General features: G+C 60.3%; 1 protein-coding gene across 1 annotated transcript in view; it reads right to left on the minus strand.

Annotated features, from left to right (window-relative positions):
- Positions 1 to 10,113: 10,113 nt before the first annotated feature.
- Muc2 (mucin 2, oligomeric mucus/gel-forming) overlaps positions 10,114 to 16,580 on the minus strand; it is a 26,959-nt gene continuing 20,492 nt past the window's right edge. The window contains 14 exon segments of the mRNA XM_048807624.1: positions 10,114 to 10,460; positions 10,562 to 10,688; positions 10,943 to 10,982; positions 11,218 to 11,346; positions 11,991 to 12,089; positions 12,349 to 12,471; positions 12,596 to 12,636; positions 12,794 to 12,898; positions 13,160 to 13,337; positions 14,080 to 14,111; positions 14,221 to 14,321; positions 14,424 to 14,493; positions 15,619 to 15,797; positions 16,413 to 16,573. Coding sequence (XP_048663581.1) covers positions 10,238 to 10,460; positions 10,562 to 10,688; positions 10,943 to 10,982; positions 11,218 to 11,346; positions 11,991 to 12,089; positions 12,349 to 12,471; positions 12,596 to 12,636; positions 12,794 to 12,898; positions 13,160 to 13,337; positions 14,080 to 14,111; positions 14,221 to 14,321; positions 14,424 to 14,493; positions 15,619 to 15,797; positions 16,413 to 16,573 — 1,608 coding nt within the window. The 3' untranslated portion in view covers positions 10,114 to 10,237.

Raw genomic sequence — 16,580 nt, forward strand, 5'->3', positions numbered from 1 at the left:
CTTGGTTCAGGCTGGAAACTGCCAAAAAGCAGAGGGAGGGGAGAGGGAGGCAGGGTGGCTCGGCCGGCTGCCCAGCAGGCGGTCAGCACCCTGAGACTGGAAGCTGGGAACTTGTGGAGCTCAGGAGTAATGCTGTGAATCCAGGCAGCCTCTGCTGTCCAGGGCATGAGGGCCATCATCCTCTGAGGTCATAGCAGGGTCCCCTGAGCCAGCAGCCTAGGGCTCTGCTGACCCGTCCACATTAGATTAAGGCAAGAGTCAACTCCTGAGACCGTGGCTTGGATGTCGGGGAGGGGAGCAAGGCTGATCCATACCCCTGCTCCGCCCAGTCTCCGGAGGAGTGGACGGGAATGCCAACAGCAGCAACTAGCCAGCTCCACGGTGCAGAAGTCGGCTCTGGACGCTGAGGCAGTACTGACCAGTGCTTCCAGAGTCCATTGCCCCACACCCAGGGCTGGAGGTCGCAGATCAAGGGGCCTCGGGCTGAATCTTCTCCCTGGGTCCTTGCCGGGTCCTGGGCCTGCCCTGTTCTCCCTTCTTAGCAGAACACCTTGGTGTGGGATTACACCACCCCAGTGCCCCCTCAGCTTTATCCCCCCTAAGAACCTGTCTCCCAGCCCAGGGGGGAGGCTCCAAGATGCAGACGTCGTGCAGGAGACCCGGGCGGCCGCATCAGTCCGCCAGAGCAGAGTGGGAGGCCAGGGTGGCCGGCGGGATCCTGCCAGGTAGGTCCCAGCTGGACACTGTCCATCCTGTAAGCCTTCCTGGGGCTCCTCTCCAAGGTCTGCCTGGCCCCGCAGAGGCTGTAGGGGCCAGTCACGCCACTCCAGGGGCAAGCTGCTCGGATCTGGCATCTGGTCACTGGCCAGGGCCTCAGCCAGGATGGCTCAGTCCAGGGGGGAGTCGTCCTCAGGGGAACCAGGGCCCAGAGAGCGACAGGCCCTCGCCCAGGTGGGAGGGGCTCGGCGCTCCAGCCGCGTGGCTGCAGCGCCCGTGGCCCAGGCTTTTCAAGATGAGCCGTCTCAAGCACCCCAAGGAACAGAGGAGGGCAGCACGCACCCCACCTACTGACCACGCAGCACTCACCACATTAGCACACCGCCAGTTTTCCTTTGGTAAATCAGAGGTCCCAGCAAAGATGGGGCACTCCGTCCAGTCCTCTGCGGAGGCAAGGAGGTCCTCAGACATCTTCACGCGCCTGCCACATTAGTATTGGAAAGGGGTCACTGCGCAGGCCGGCCGAGTCCGCAGGGGCCACTGTGCCCGAGCTTGGGCGCTCTGCAGCGCCTCCAGGAGCCGGAGACGTGTGGACTCGACGGGTTGGCTCTGCTGCTGGCCACTTGTGTTCCCAGGTGATGGCGGGATAGGATAGGCGTCCACTGTCCACAGGCGGGGGGCCACCAGGCGCCTGTGAGCTATGGGGAGGTGGTGGGGCCTTTGTGGGTGGGGCCTGCTGGAGAGAGTCGGTCACTCTTTAGAGGTGAGCCCCGAAGGGAGCCCTCACCCCCTTCCTGCGCCCCCTTGGCTTCCCGCCACCACTGGGAAAAGTCTCCTCCGCCACCCACTTCTGCCATGATGCGCATGCTTCCCAGGTGACCGTGGAAACCTGAAACCGCAAGTCAGTCAAAATAAACCTTTTCCCTCATTAGGTTGATTATCTGGAATATTCTGTTGCAGTGGTGGAAACTGAGTAACACAAGACACTCTGGACACTGGTCGTCAATAATCACAGAACACGTGGAAATCATCTTTTTTCACTTCCTGGCTTATATTTTTACCTCATCACATTGATAGTTTTCAAACACAATTTCTCCAGTGTAACATAGTCAAATGTATCAGTCTCTAATGACTTGTGGTTTCAGTGATTCCAGGTCTCAGTCTACTTTCAGATGCTACAACAAAATACCCAATGCTGGGTAGGAACTTTATAAAGAAAGAAAAGGGGTTTAGCTCACAGTTTTGGAGGCTGAAGTCCAAGATCAAGCAGCTGCATCTGTTCTGCCTCTGATGCGACCCCCAGCTGCCTCACAGCACGGCCGGAAAGCAAGAAGAGAAACAGTGCAAGGTTAGTGAAAAAAAAAAAGCATGTATTTACAGCAGAAAACCCAAGTTGGAAGCAGGATAGAACAAAACCCCACTAAAATAGCCACACAACCTGTGCAGAGCCCCAAGAGTCAAGTGGCGACGTCAGGCCGTCCTGAGAAGACGGCGGCTGTGCGAGAGGGCACTGACCCTGGGGCTGGCGGGTGAGTGCCCCTCGCTCTGCAGTAACCCGCGCTCGCAGAACAGCGGAGACCTGTAGGATCCCTCCGGCCGGCGTCTGCAGTAACCCCTCGGCGGGGCCTCCTGCCAGCCCTCCTGGCCCCAAGGCCACACGTGGACACTGCGTGTTTCTCTCGGGGTTCCGCGGTCTCGTTTTCACAGCTCACTGTTTAGTGGGCCTGGTCCTTAGGACAGCGGCGTGCTCTCCGTGTGGACCGGCTCCTGACCCTGCGCCTGGGCCAGCTGCCTGGGGCACGCCTGCACCTTGCTCTTCCACACCCTCGGGCTCCTCGCAGACTTTTGGACCAGCTGCCAAGCCCCAGGGAAGACAGGGGCCATGAAGACATCTCACCGGGTCCCTGGAGCTGGCCAGAGAACCCGACCTCAGGTTCCGAGGCCGAACCCCGCTCCTCCCAGCAAGGCCTCGGGTCTTCTCAGGACGCGGGGTCTGGCTCACTCCTGGGGTCTGCTCGGGTTTTGCGGCTCTCTTGGTGGGGTTTCCCCTATCACACTTTCACTTGGCGCACTGGTGTCGATAGAGGGGCTTTCTGTTTGGTGGGCTGGTTCTCCTCCATGAGTCTCACTGGGCCCATGCCAGCCCTCTTACTGCCTCCACAGCAGAGCCTCAGACAGCCCTCTCCTTCCCGTCCTGATGTCCGTCACCTCTTTTCTTGCTTTATTGCCCTTGGCAAAGACTGAGAGCACACGGCTGCAGTGACCTGTTCCCAACTGCCTTGGGAAGGGCAGAGGCCCCAGGGAGCCCGTGTCGTGTCGCTGTGAAGCCTTGGAAGAGGCCCCTCCTCCTGTGAGGGACGCCTGCTCCCCCTGTGGGTCCCTTGGTCCTGTTTTGCCTCCACTAAGATCAGCGCAGGGCAGAGGACCGCAAGCTTCCCGCTGGGAGCCTGAGGCATTGTCCTGGGGATTAGGTTAAACACACCTGTCAGCCAGGCCCAGTGACACTCACTGCCACCCCAGGATCATAAATCTGAGGTCAGCCTAGACAACTTAGCAAGATCCGTCTCAAAAATTAAAAATTAAATTACATTTAACTTAAAAATAAATGCACAAGTATATTTAGTAGCTCCTGCCACACCCAAAAAATGTGTGAGATGATAGATGTGTCAGTCTACTTCACTATGGTGACGTTTTAGTGTTTCCATCCCATGGCATCATGCTGCAAACCTCAAATGTACCCAATAAAACTTATTTCCTAAAATGTCCTGTGACATTCCGGAAACTTCAGGAGCCACCAAGTGTCTCTGGTTCCCTCTGCTGCCCAGTGGAGGTATTGCCATCCCTGCGCCCAGGGCCACAGCCAGTGCTGGACCACTCTGGGTCCTGGACACTGGGAAGACCCACTGGGTGGCTTTCTCTACCAGGACTGATGGCCACCTGGGAGGTGAGAGTGGCCTCATTGCCTGGGTCCTGGACACAGATGTGGAGCAGGCGCCAGCCAGCTGTAGCTTCAGGATGCCTGAGGAGACCTTGACTGTCACAAGCCCCAGGACTAGGCAGCCTCTGTCCCCTCTGGCACCGCAGGGCCCATCCTGACCAGTTCCTAAGATAGCCAGTTTTCTGTGGTTGAACCATCCCTGAATTCCATGAGAGAAGCCCTATTGCCGATGTCTTGGATGGGAGAGTGGGAGGGGCTTTGCACGCAGCCACCCCCAGTCTACCTGAGTGTCTGACCAAGTGAAGGAGCTGGCGTCTCTGGCAGGACCAGCCCTAGGGCCACTAATTCTGCCCAGTGCTAGGCTGTGCTTGTGGGTACATGTGCTTCTTACTCTGAACCCCTGAACCAGCGAGGCCAGCCTCCAGCCACAGGCAGCCCTAGACCCAGACAAACCCCGCCCAAGGGGACATGGGGACAGGCACACGCGAGGTGGGCGAAGCCCCAGAGAAGGGGAGAGAGAAGAGCTGGGTGTGCACTTCTGTCGCCATGTTCAAAGATGGCGGTCTTTTATGCCGTCCCACCCTCCTGGGGTGCAGTAGAGAAGGGCAGGAGGAGCGTGGCCCAGTCGGCCCCTGGCCGCAGCTTGGGGTCCCACATGCCGGTACACTCCCTCGCCAGGCAGCGCTGTGTGAAGAGGTGAGATTCAGCTGCAATGTTCTCCCTTGTGCTGATCTCAGAGACGACCTTTGGCATCGAGATTATACTAGTCTCAAAAACAAGATGGCTAAGCGCTCCCACTTTCCCTACTCTTCCAGTCAGCCATCTGGAAGAGTCTGGGTAAGACAAGCGCCGTCAGGCCTCCAGTCACACCGGCCCCCAGCTGCTCACACTTGCACCCACACCCACGACCATACGGGTCTGGCTTGGCTGTGGTCATGGGCCAAATGGTGGCCCCCAAAAATATCTGTCCATGTCCTCTTCCCTGGAACCCCTAAATGTGACACTCTTTGGAAAAAGTGTCTTTTCAGATGTGATTAAGAAGGATCTCAAGGTAAGATCATTCTGAACCCAAGGACAGTCTTTATAAGAGACGCACAAAGGAGGATTTCCTGCAGAGACAGAGGCAGAGCTTGGGGCCACGTGGCCACAGCCACGGAGCACCTGGGGCTGCAGAAGCTGGAGGCGGGAAGCACCCCCCTGAGCCTCCAGAGCAGGGCAGTCCTGGGGAGACCTCGGCTCGGCTCTGGCTTCCAGGGCCTGGGAACGAACTCGTGCTGTCTTAAGCCGCGGATCCTGTGCTCCTATGCTCCAGCTGCCCCGGAACCCATGCAGCCCTGTGCATGCCCTGTGCAGGCCACCTGAGCCCTGGCCCTGCTGGACATGGGGAGGACGTGGCTCCAGCTCCCAGCTGTTGCCGCCAGGCCTTGGGACAGACCCACAGGGGACAGTGGGGATGGCCGCTGAGCCAGCCCAGGGGCCGACTGCAGACAGGAGCTGAAGAGCGTGGTTGTCCCAGGAGCTAGGCTTGCCTTATTCTTACTCTTATGCGATTGTGCGTACACCCAACAGGACGCTCCACTGGGGAGTGTGGTGTTATGAGGTTAGTGATGGCATGCAATTGTGTTACCGGCACCACACACAAGGCAAGGGACCTAAAGAGCTCATCTGTGCCACCGGCAGTCCATTCCCTGGTCCTAGGTGTCACGTGGCCTCCGTCTCTGTGATTCTACCCACGCAACTGCCTAAGTGTAGACCCCGCAGTCTTCCTCGTGTCCTCCCGCAGTATGACGCCGCGAGGCCCCTGCCGGCCGCCCTGGCCCTGGCTCCTTCCCGTGGCTGAGCACGCATCGTCGCAGACCTCGCTGCCTCGGGCCCCAGGTTGCTCCTGGGTCTGGGAGTTTTGAACGCGGCTGCCTTCAGCATTCATGGACCAGCCGTGTGGCTTGGGCTCCCTTCCTGGTAAACTCCTGGCTGGACACGGCCATGGCCTTGAGGCACAGGAGCGCTCCACGCTCCCAGCTGCCTCACCCCGTGGCTTTCCCTGCGATTACTGGGCAGGTCCTAACGCTAAGCATCTTTTCATGAACTTACCAGCCAACTGGTACAGGTACCACCTTTATAAGAGCCCCATGAAGGCCTAGGCCCACGCTTTGTCCATCCCGCTGCAATGGGCCACAAGACTTCTGGTGCCCTCTGGACACAGGATGCAGCTTCCCACTTGTATTTGCCAACTGCTCTGCTGACAGAGGATTGATATCTAGAAAACTAAAACGAACTCAGAAAACTGAAAGCTGAATAACCACGTAACCCAATTAATAAATTGGCAAATGAGCTAAACAGACACTTCCCAAAAGAAGTAGTTCAAATGGGCAACAAATCATGGAAAATGTTCAACATCATTAACAATTAGGGAAATGCAACTCACAACCACACTGAGCTGTGTCCCACACCCGTCAGGAGGGCAGCCATCAGGGTGTGAACAACACGTGCTGGAGGATGCGGGGAGAGGAACCCCTTTACACTGTGGGTGGACTGTGAATTAGCACGACCCCCGTGGAAATCAGTAGGGAGGCTCCTCAAAAGACCAGGCAGGGAACCTCCATGTGACCCAGCTCTCCCACTCCTCGGTATTGACCCTGAGGAGTTAAAGTCATCTCACTACAGTGACACACACACACCACGTTTATAGCAGCACCATTCACAGCCACCAGACGACGGAGCCAGCCTAGGTGTCCCTCGATGGGCGGGTAGATAAAGAAAATGTGGTGGACATGCACAGTGGAGTTTTAGTCAGCCACAAAGAAGGAGGAAATTACGGCACGTGCAGGAACATGGACGGAGCTTGAGAGCATTGTGTTACGTGAAATAAGCCAGACTCAGGTCAAGGGTCATGTGTTTTCTCTCATAGCAGAGGCTCGAGAGGAAAAAGGAGAAGAGACCGTGGGTGTATCTCAAAGGAAGGTCAGTAGAGGAAAGGACCAGGGGTGGGGGGAAGGGAGGAAGGGGGAGTGCAGGGGAGGGACACCGGCCAGGCCATGCTGCTGCATTGTGTGTGTGGACATCACATATTGAACCTCCAACAACAACCTATACAAGTACCATGCACCTGTTTAAAATACGGAAAAAGAGAGAAAACTAATAATAATAATAATAATAAGACAAAAGTAGCTTGCCAATTGCTTCCAAAAGGACCGTGAGGGATTGTATGGGTATTTCGTGACTCTTCAGGTAGATTCAAAGAAGGCAGCTATCTCACCAATATCAAACCTTCTTGCCCATGAACTTGGCCTATGTCTCCTCTTATTTAAGTCTTTTTAAATTTAGCTTTGGGATGTGTTGTGGCCTTCAGTTTACATTTCTTGCACAATCTTGTTAAATGTCTTCCCACGGGTTGTGTTTTTGATACTATTGTAAGTGGAGTTGTTTGCTTTGACTTGATCCCTTTACCTAGACACACGATTGGCTCCTGCAGGCGGAGCTCGTTGGTGGGGGCTCTGTGGGTTCTGCGGGGCCACCTACCCACACACTTTGTCTTCTGCACCCCTGGGTGGCCCTCCTGCTCTGTGGTCCATGGTCCCTCAGCTGTCTTGCTGGTCCTCAGGGCTGCTCAGTCCTTCTCCTCTAACTTTGCTTTTCTCCTGTGCTCTATTGACAGGAGAGTCGCCCTGGCCACCCCTCCCTGGGACGTGCTGCCGGACGGCCTCACAACATTCCTCTCTGGGCTCTGTATCTCTGCTCCTGGCAGGCACCGACAGCTGTTTCTCACCACATCACTGCTTCTGGAATCTGGAGAGATGCAAACCTGCAAGATGGGTTGAGAGATGTTTCCCTCAACAGCTCAGGAGGCTGAGGCTGGAGCATCATGGGTTCAAAGCCAGCCTCAGCAACTTAGCAAGGCCCTGTCTCCAAATACAAAACATAAAGAGGGCTGGGGATGGGGCTCAGTGGTTAACAGTGCTCCCTTCTCACTTATGTTCTGGAAGAGTTTAAATGGGGTTGGTGCTATTTCTTCTCTAAATATTTACAGAATCACAGATAAGGCGTCCTGAGGAAGGCCTGCAGGTGATGGATTCGGTTTCTAAGACAAGATGGGGCTGATTCCTGTTTCTTCTTGGGTCAGTTTTGTGAACTTGTTTCTGTGGAGGGACGTGTCTGCCTCATCAAGTTGTCAACCCCATTAGCACCATGGTCTCCCTTTCCCCTCCGAGTCCTTGAGAGGTCTGTGGGATGTGTAGCCCTGTCCCACGCTTCGTCTGTGTATAGTCCTCGTTCTTTTTTGCATGATCCTCCTTGATGAGGTTCATTCGGTTTTACTTCTATCTCTTCAAGGAGCCAGTTTTCCATTTCACTGATTCTACCCGTTCGGTTCTGTGTGCCTGGAGTCTGGGGTTTGAAGCCGTGAAGTGGGTGCTCCCGGAGGCCCCTGGACGGGTGTGTTAGCCTCATGTGTTCCAGCTCCACCTGCTCGTCTTCCGCTAGAGTGTTGAGGTAGAACATGGGCCATCGAGACTTCCCTCTCACCAACACAAGAAAACACGCTGTGAAGGTCTAAGGAATACTTTTTGATAAGTTTTGCTTTCATTTTTAGTCTATTTAAAACATTTCCTAACTTCTCTTGAGCCTCCTCTTTGACCCATGGGTTATTTAGTTTGTGTCCCAGAGGCTGGGGTGTTGCTCAGTGGTAAGTGATCGCCTAGCCTGGGTGCTGTCACCAGCACCACAAACAAAAAACAAGTGTGTGTCCCAATTCCCAAATTTAGGGGGATCTTCCAGTCGCCTGTGTTGTTACTGTCTACCTTAGTTCCATGGTGGCTGGCTAACGCCTTTTGTGTGAGGTTGAGTTTCATGTCCGGGGGTTTTATGGCCTAGGTTGGTCAGGGGCCTGTTCTGGGAAGGAGTGGACTGCTCTGGGGTGGAGTCCCTTTATGAAGGGTTCAGCACGGAAGGGCAGGCAGGGGCCCAGCTGCACCCTCACCCATTCGGTGGCCCCTGGAGCACCCGCTTCACAGCGGCAGGCCCAGAGATAGATCCAGGGACCTGCCAGCACCTTCCTCCTCTTCCTGACCAGGGCTCTGTCCACAGCAGCCTATCCCACCCTGCAGGTCACCGCCATCCTGGGGCTGCCATCAGGGCACACTCTGGCAGAGAAGTGACACATTGCCAGGACGGGCCACACACGACTGCTCAGGGCCCCTGCCCTCCAGCACCAGACGGGGCGTGGAGTGGCTTTGGGACTCGGGCCTTGAAGACTTCATGGAAGCACTGGCTCTGAAGCACCAGGCCCCGCATGGCCAGGCCAGAGGTGGCCAGCCCACGTCCCCTCAGCACATCTGCTCTGCCAGAGGACCCAGTGGCTCTAGGGTGGGCCCAGGCCCTCTGGCTTCCCAAGAAGTCCGTAGGCCTAGACACTGCGGGCTCTGGGTCCCCAGAGGGGGCTGGCAAGGACAGCTGGGGCACTGGGAAGACTGCCACACCTGAGCAGCCTCCAGGACCAGGGAGACACCAAGGCATGGGCACCCTGACAGGCCCTCAGCCCACTGCCCCTGCCACACAGCTGCTGCCCTCCCTGGGGTCCAGAGGTCAGGTGGGGAGGGAACCGGGCGGAGGTGGGACAGCCTGGGAGGGCAGCTGTCTCAGCCCAGCCCCGAGGAGGCCTCGAGTGGAGAGAAGGAAGAGGGGCTCTGGCCTCTGGCCGGCAGCTCTGGACGCCGCACAGGTGCCGTGCGCCCTGAGGGCACTGCAGCAAGGCTCCGCAGTGAGACTGGGTGCTGGGGCTCTGGCCTCCTCCGGGACACCTGGGGCTCCCCCAACACTGCCTGCTGCCTTGAGAGAGGAGGTGGGGGCTACTCTGCACGCACCTACAGATGGGCAGCCTCCACCAGCCTCCAGGAGTCCCAGACAGCCAGGGCCTCAGCTCCCAAACACGTGAGGGCACTGTGTCTGAGGTCACACACGCACGCGTGGCCAGCCGTCCACTGTGCCTTCAGGCCAGTGGGAGGCCTGGCGGGCTCTGCCTGGAAGCTGCCTGCCACCCTGGCCAGCCAGCCACGGCCACTTCTGGCTAGTTTGCAGCGGGAGCTGATTCTCTTGGCTTTTCCGGGGTAGAAACCCAGAGAGATCCACACACACAGGCACACACTGACCCCACAGCTCGTGCTGGACTAAAATCACCCCAGCAGCAGAAAGCCTGGGAAACGGCCATGAAAGACCCTGGGACCGTGTCACAGGCCTGAGGTCAAGCTGCCCAGCCAGGGCTTGGCACATGCAGAGAGCTTGGGGCTGGTTTTTCTGGGCAGTACTGGGCAAGGCCAGGATCCCTGGGTCCTGTGTGCACACTGGTGGCCGGACCCATGGGGGCCCAGGGTCCTCTCTGAGGCACCCCACCCCCACACCCCTGGACCCTGCGGACCAGTGGCCAACGGGCACCAACTCAGACCACACCAGTACAGCATCTCTGCCTGAGTTTATTATCAGAAAGCAAAAGAGCTAACAGAGACTCAGAAAATAAATATCCGCAGAGAGGAATCCAAGCTCAGGGGCGAAGGGGCGAGGCAGGTCAGCGGCGGGGGCAGGACACCCGGCTCACGCCCTCCCTAGGAGCCGGGGGCTGGAGCGGCGGACGCGGCTCTGCGGCGCCTGCGGGAGCCCGCACACGGAGTCCTGGCACAGGCAGCTCTCGATGTGCGTGTAGGTGTGAGCCAGCGTGCCGCCGTTGGGGCAGTCCAGCACCACCTCGCGCTCGCTGGTCCTCTCCTCCTTGCAGCAAGAGCACCTGTGGTCCAGGGCCTGGGCGTGTGCCGAGTACCTGGGGGCGAGGACCGGGTGAGGGGCCGCCTCCCCGCCCCCGGGCCTCTCTTTGGACTCCCCCGGGCTCCCCACCAGGCACAGGCTTAGCCTGGGACTCACATGGCGAAAGTCCCGCAGGACCCGGAGCAGTAGTTCATGGTGACATTCTTGGTGCAGCCGGCCCTTGAGATCTCCCTGATTACTGGGATGGTGGCGCAGGGGACCCTGGTCTCGTTGAGAGGGATGCCTGGGAGGAGGCCAAGGGGCAGGGGTCTCACACAGCTCTCACTTCCTCTCCTCTGCCCAAGTACGGCAGCCCCCAACCTGGCGCCACCGATCCCCCAGGGGCAGCCCTCAGCCTGCAGCTGGGCTCCCTCCTGCCTCTTCCTGGGCATAGTGTGAGAGAGGACGGCACAGCAGGCACAGGCTCTGGGGCACCCTCCTCTCTACCTTCCTCCGTGGCACCCACCCACCAGGCCGTGCCTGCCAGACGGTACTCACATCTCTGGCAGCATCCATTGGGCATCAGTGTGATAGAGCCCTGGGGGGGAAAGGAGAATGAGCCCGGGTCCCCCAGACTTCCCGAGCGGATGGGCACCCCCTTCCTGACACGGGGTTGGGAAGGGGTGGTTCCTGCAGGAGCCCAGGACAAAGCCTCCTGGGCAGCTGCAGCCAGGCCTGAGGCCAGGTCCCAGCACTGGACCAGCCTTTCAGGAACACTGGGGGTCCCACTCTGGGCAGAGCATGGTAGACCCACGCCCCAGGGGCCCACTCACTGGGACACAGCGGCTGGGGTCAAAGTCAGGGCAGGAGATGTTGGAGACGGATGAGATGAGCTGGTTGTGGACCTTCATGCAGCTATAGAACATGCACTTGTTGTTGGGGTTGCTCTGAATGTCCCCGGGCTGCAGGCAGAGAGCATCAGTGAGGACACGTGGGAAGGTCTTGCAGCCCAGAGACACAAACCAGGACAGAGTGGGGACACGACAAGAGCAGCTTTTCAGACCAGACCAGCTGCAGGCCCAGCAGCACCAGGCAAGTGGACAAGGGGTCTCGGGACAGGCGCCTGCCTGCAGCCCACATAACCAAAAAGGTTCTGTCCCCATCCCAGGGAGCTGTGCCCAGACCTATGAAGTGACCCCATTTGGGAGAAGGACACTTAACGATGAAGCTAAACAAAAGATCTTGAGACAAGGTCATCCTGGATTAGCGTGGCCCCAAAGCCGGGGGGCAGCATCCTTATGAGAGGCAGAGGAGGAGACAGACGCAGGGAAGGAGCCACTTGGAGACGGAGGCAGAGCCTCCCCATGGCTCCCCCTCCCCAGCCCTATGAGCCTGGACCTCAGAGCTGGGCACTCCAGAACTGGGAGAATCGAGTCCTGCTGGCTTAAGCCACCGCACTGTGTACATTGCTGCAGCAGCCCCAGGACCCTTGTCCACAGCTGTACCCAGAATTGGGGGACTCGGCCAGCGGAGCCAGGGTTCCCCTGTTCTCTGCTCCCACCCGCTCTGTGGAACCTCCCAGCCGTGGGTGGTGTCCCTTGCGCACCTTCAGGATGAGGTACTGGCTTTGGGGCCTGTTGATGATGCAGTGGGTCTGCTCACACTTCTTGCAGCACTGGCCAGGGGCCTCCACAAGTTCAAAGCCCTGTGGACAGACAAGGCCCAGGCCCAGCTGCAGGCTTGTCCTGCACCCCAGAGGCACCTGGGGCTGCAGGGGTTGCCTGCCTGGAGAAGCTGCAGTCCAGGTAGGTGCCAAGGTGGAGAGGCGGGGACGGAGTGGGCAAGGAGAGCACGGAGGAAGTGTGACAAACTCCGTGGAAGCGTCAGGGCCTGTGTGCTTCTCAGGGAGAGGGGAGGAGGTGCCCTGAGATGGGGAGCGGGGAAGGAGGGCAGCTGGGGCTTACAGGGTCACAGGAGATGTTGCAGGGCACATGGGTGCAGGTGATGACATTGAGCTGGGTGCTGTTGTCCACGGCATGGGTACACACGCAGTCCTGACACTTGGAGGAGTACACTGGGGAGCCAGGCTGCGGGCACAGGCAGGCGATGAGAACCTGCCAGGCCCCGGCCACACCCCTCCCCACCCACGGGGAGCAAGGGCCGCAACCTCCCCTCCCTCCTCCACCTCCCCACTGCCAGCCCAGGGCTCACCTGGTACTCTGCGTTCTGGTGCACACACACACCCTTGGGCACTTGGGAGAGAGCAGGAGAGGCCCTCAGAGGCTGTCCTGAGTGGCCACCTGGCCTAGCCCCAGCTCAGGACATATCCACAGACAGGACCCCCGAGGGTGCCGCTTCCCGTAGCCAGCCCTCCCGCACAGCCCGGCCACGCCAGCCAGCCTTACGTACCACAGGAGTAGACAGGGCAGCACCTTCCGGGCACCGTCCTGCTCTTCACCTGGAACCCTAGCGGGCACGAGGGGGGCTCCTCTCTGCACAGGCTGGTGTTGCACTCTGAAGGTGGATGCAGACTCCTAAGGAGGGTGCTTCCCACCGGCAAAGCCCCACCTCCTGCCACATAGCACAGGGCCCCTGCACCCCGGGGGGTTCCCCTTCACCCCTCCCAGGCCAGCCCCTGCAGGGGGATGTCCAGTGGAGCCCCACAGCCTCTGGGATGGCCACATCCTGAGCTCCCAGGGGCAGGGGCTGCCCACAGGGTGCCCGCTGCATGACAGTGGGGCCCAGGGTCCTGCCTCCCGCTCCGGCTGGCCTTACTGCACAGGGAGATGCTGCAGCAGGTGTCGGCAGGGTCGACCTCGGTGACGAGGTAGGTGCCGTCCTCCTCACACTTGACGGGAGCCCTCTGGCTGCATTGCTTGGGCTGGCACAAGATGCCACTGCCACCCTCCAGGCAGACGCAGTCCTTGCAGTCGAACACAAACCGCTCCCCAAACTGCGGAGGAAGCACGTGGGCTGCTGAAGCCAAGGGCCCCACCAGGCCCCGCCCACCACCGTGCCAGGGCTGCAGGGCGACCCATCTGTGGCCAGCCAAGCAGGAAAGGGCTGTCCTAGGCAGCTGGCCAAGGGGTCTTGAGGGGAAGCCACATCCCTGCCCACCCCTGGCTCACAGGCCAGGCTCTGGGAATGACAGCAGCTGCTCTCTTGGGGTCCCAGGCTGCCATCCACAGCCATGACCTGCTCACCAGCACCCACCAACACGGGCCTGGTGTGGGGCCAAGGCACCTCTCAAATCACTTAGGTTTGTGCAGAATTGAGCCAGGAGTGAGCCTCAGGGCCATGACCCTACCCTGGAGGCAGACCACACCCAGTGGCCTATGTGTCACCCCAGTGCTGACAGACCACACAATGGTGGGCAGGCAGGTGGATGCACAAAGAGAGGGTCTGCTGGGGGTGTGGATGATGGACAGATGAATAAATCCATGACCAGGTGATAAGAGGATGGATGGATGGACAGATGGACAGGTGGGTGAGTGGATGGACAAGTGGGTGGAGAGATGTTTGGATGGGCAGATGGACAAAGAAATGGACAGTGGATGAGTGCGTGGGCATCCCTGCTAAGTCAGTATCCCAGGGTTCAGTGACTGATTACTCAGTCTCATGTCCACTGGACCCCACTCCACTCCCCAAAATTCAGGGTTTTTGGGAGACCCCCCAGCACAAAGGGGAAGACCTACCTCTCTGGGCACATTGTCGGGTCCCACACAGCCTGGGAGAGGAAAGAAACACCTGTTAGCACAGCTTGGTACTGTAGGGAGCAGGGTCCACCCTGGGCCCAGCCCCATGGACCCTGAGGAGGGGCGGGGTGGGTGGCATACCGCAGGTCTTCACGCAGACATCGAAGCCCGGGGCGTAGCTCGTGGTGCCTTCGGGGCAGTAGCAGCCCTCCACCAGGCTGCTGGAGTTCTGCGGGGAGGAGCTGAAGGAAGAGGATCCTCAGGGGGGCCTCTGGCCCAGGGTGGTGGGATGGGGAGGGAGCCACCTGCCAGCCCATGCGTCGGGGACTCGTCACACTACGTACCTGGACTGGCAGGTGGGCTCCTGTGGGGGGCCACAGGCCCGGTACTCCCTGTGAGATGGGCACGTCACAGCTGTAGAAAGCAAGGACCAGAGGGCCACTCAGGAGGGCACATCCCCAGTGACAGCTGCCCGCTCCCTCCCAACCAGGACCTCCCCACACCAGCAGAGGTGGCCAATGACTCAGTGCTGTGGCCCCTGTCCTGCCCTGGTGGGTGCCTGGTGGGTGCCTGGCTGGGGGGCGTGGTCACGCTCTGGTCAGCTTGGAGGCCGGGTGACCACACCCGCCTGTCCCACACCCCCACCCCGGCTGCCCCCGGCATGCTCAGCCTGTGGCCATCAGGGAGTGCCTGTGGCTGACAGCAGGAGCAGCGGGAAGGGACAGGCCTGGAGGACAGGAGGCCCACACCCACCGACCTCACCCTAACCCTGACCCAGCTGGGTGCAGAACTCCACACTCGGCCTCCGGGCTGTCCTTCCCCACCTTGGGACCCAGCCTCAGCCCTGGCTGTCCCTGCATGCCTGGCTCAGCCCATTGGGTCTAACTCCAGGCTTCACAACCAGCAGATCTGGAGAGCCTCGTCTGGCCTGCAGGCCCCCCGTGCGGGGCAGGGGCAGGGGCACTTACAGCAGGCCCCGTGGGTGTGGTCCCGCCAGTCAATGCAGACGCCCTGCTGGGCACAGAGGGCCGCGTAGGCCTGCACACTGGCGCACTCCAGGCCAGAGTCAGGCACGAAGCAGCTGTCAAACACGCAGGCGTCGTAGTAGTGCTGGGGCGGCACGGAGGCGTGGCACTGGGAGAACAGGCTGCGGGGCGAGTTAACGCTCTGGTGGGCTCCAGGCCAGGTGACCACACCCGCCTGTCCCACACCCCCACCCCGGCTGCTCCGGCATGCTCAGCCTGTGGCCATCAGGGAGTGCCTGTGGCTGACAGCAGGAGCAGCGGGAAGGGACAGGCCTGGAGGACAGGAGGCCCACACCCACCGACCTCACCCTAACCCTGACCCAGCTGGGTGCAGAACTCCACACTCGGCCTCCGGGCTGTCCTTCCCCACCTTGGGACCCAGCCTCAGCCCTGGCTGTCCCTGCATGCCTGGCTCAGCCCATTGGGTCTAACTCCAGGCTTCACAACCAGCAGATCTGGAGAGCCTCGTCTGGCCTGCAGGCCCCCCGTGCGGGGCAGGGGCAGGGGCACTTACAGCAGGCCCCGTGGGTGTGGTCCCGCCAGTCAATGCAGACGCCCTGCTGGGCACAGAGGGCCGCGTAGGCCTGCACACTGGCGCACTCCAGGCCAGAGTCAGGCACGAAGCAGCTGTCAAACACGCAGGCGTCGTAGTAGTGCTGGGGCGGCACGGAGGCGTGGCACTGGGAGAACAGGCTGCGGGGCGAGTTAACGCTCTGGTGGGCTCCAGGCCAGGTGACCACACCCGCCTGTCCCACACCCCCACCCCGGCTGCCCCCCCGCATGCTCAGCCTGTGGCCATCAGGGGGTGCCTGTGGCTGACAGCAGGAGCAGGAGCAGCCGGAAGGGACCGGCCTGGAGGACAGGAGACCCACACCCACTGGGCCCCAGGGGGAGCGCTGGGTGCCCTGAGCCTCCCCAGCAGCCCTGGAAGGCCCCCTGAAGCCCAACCCCGCACCGACCTGTCCGTTGCTGCCTGCCTCGGGAGGCCCCCTTCCATCTAAGCTCAAACCTGGCTCCCCAGAGTCAGCCCTGAGTGCAAGCTCTGTGCTCGGCCGGCTGGGCCACCCAGGGCCTCTGGGGCAGCTAAGCTGGCACCACCCAGGAGGCCAGGAGAGCAGGGTGCCCAGGAACGCTGCTGGCCTGTGGGAACAGGGGCCTGGGCCTGCGCCCTGACTTGGGCCAGACAGCACCGTGCTCAGCCCTCCAGCTCCCCGCTCGGCTGGGCCTCGCATCCTCCTGGTAGGCTAGGCTGCTTCCTGGGGCCCACAGCTGCCCAGTGGCCAGGCCCGACAGGCCCAGGCAGGTCACCTGTCCTTGATGAGCTGGCAGAGTGGAGACGTGGTGCAGTTCTTGGGCAGTGTGGAGTGGCTGCCCCCTGGCGTTGTGAGGGCCGGGCGCCTGGTGGTGAAGCTGCCGTGGGGACAGTGTGGCTTGGAGGGATCGTTCACCACCCACTGGTCAGCTGCGGCCTCGCAG

The sequence above is a fragment of the Marmota marmota genome, unplaced genomic scaffold (genome assembly GCF_001458135.2).
Source record: "Marmota marmota marmota unplaced genomic scaffold, marMar, whole genome shotgun sequence".
NCBI lineage: Eukaryota > Metazoa > Chordata > Mammalia > Rodentia > Sciuridae > Marmota > Marmota marmota.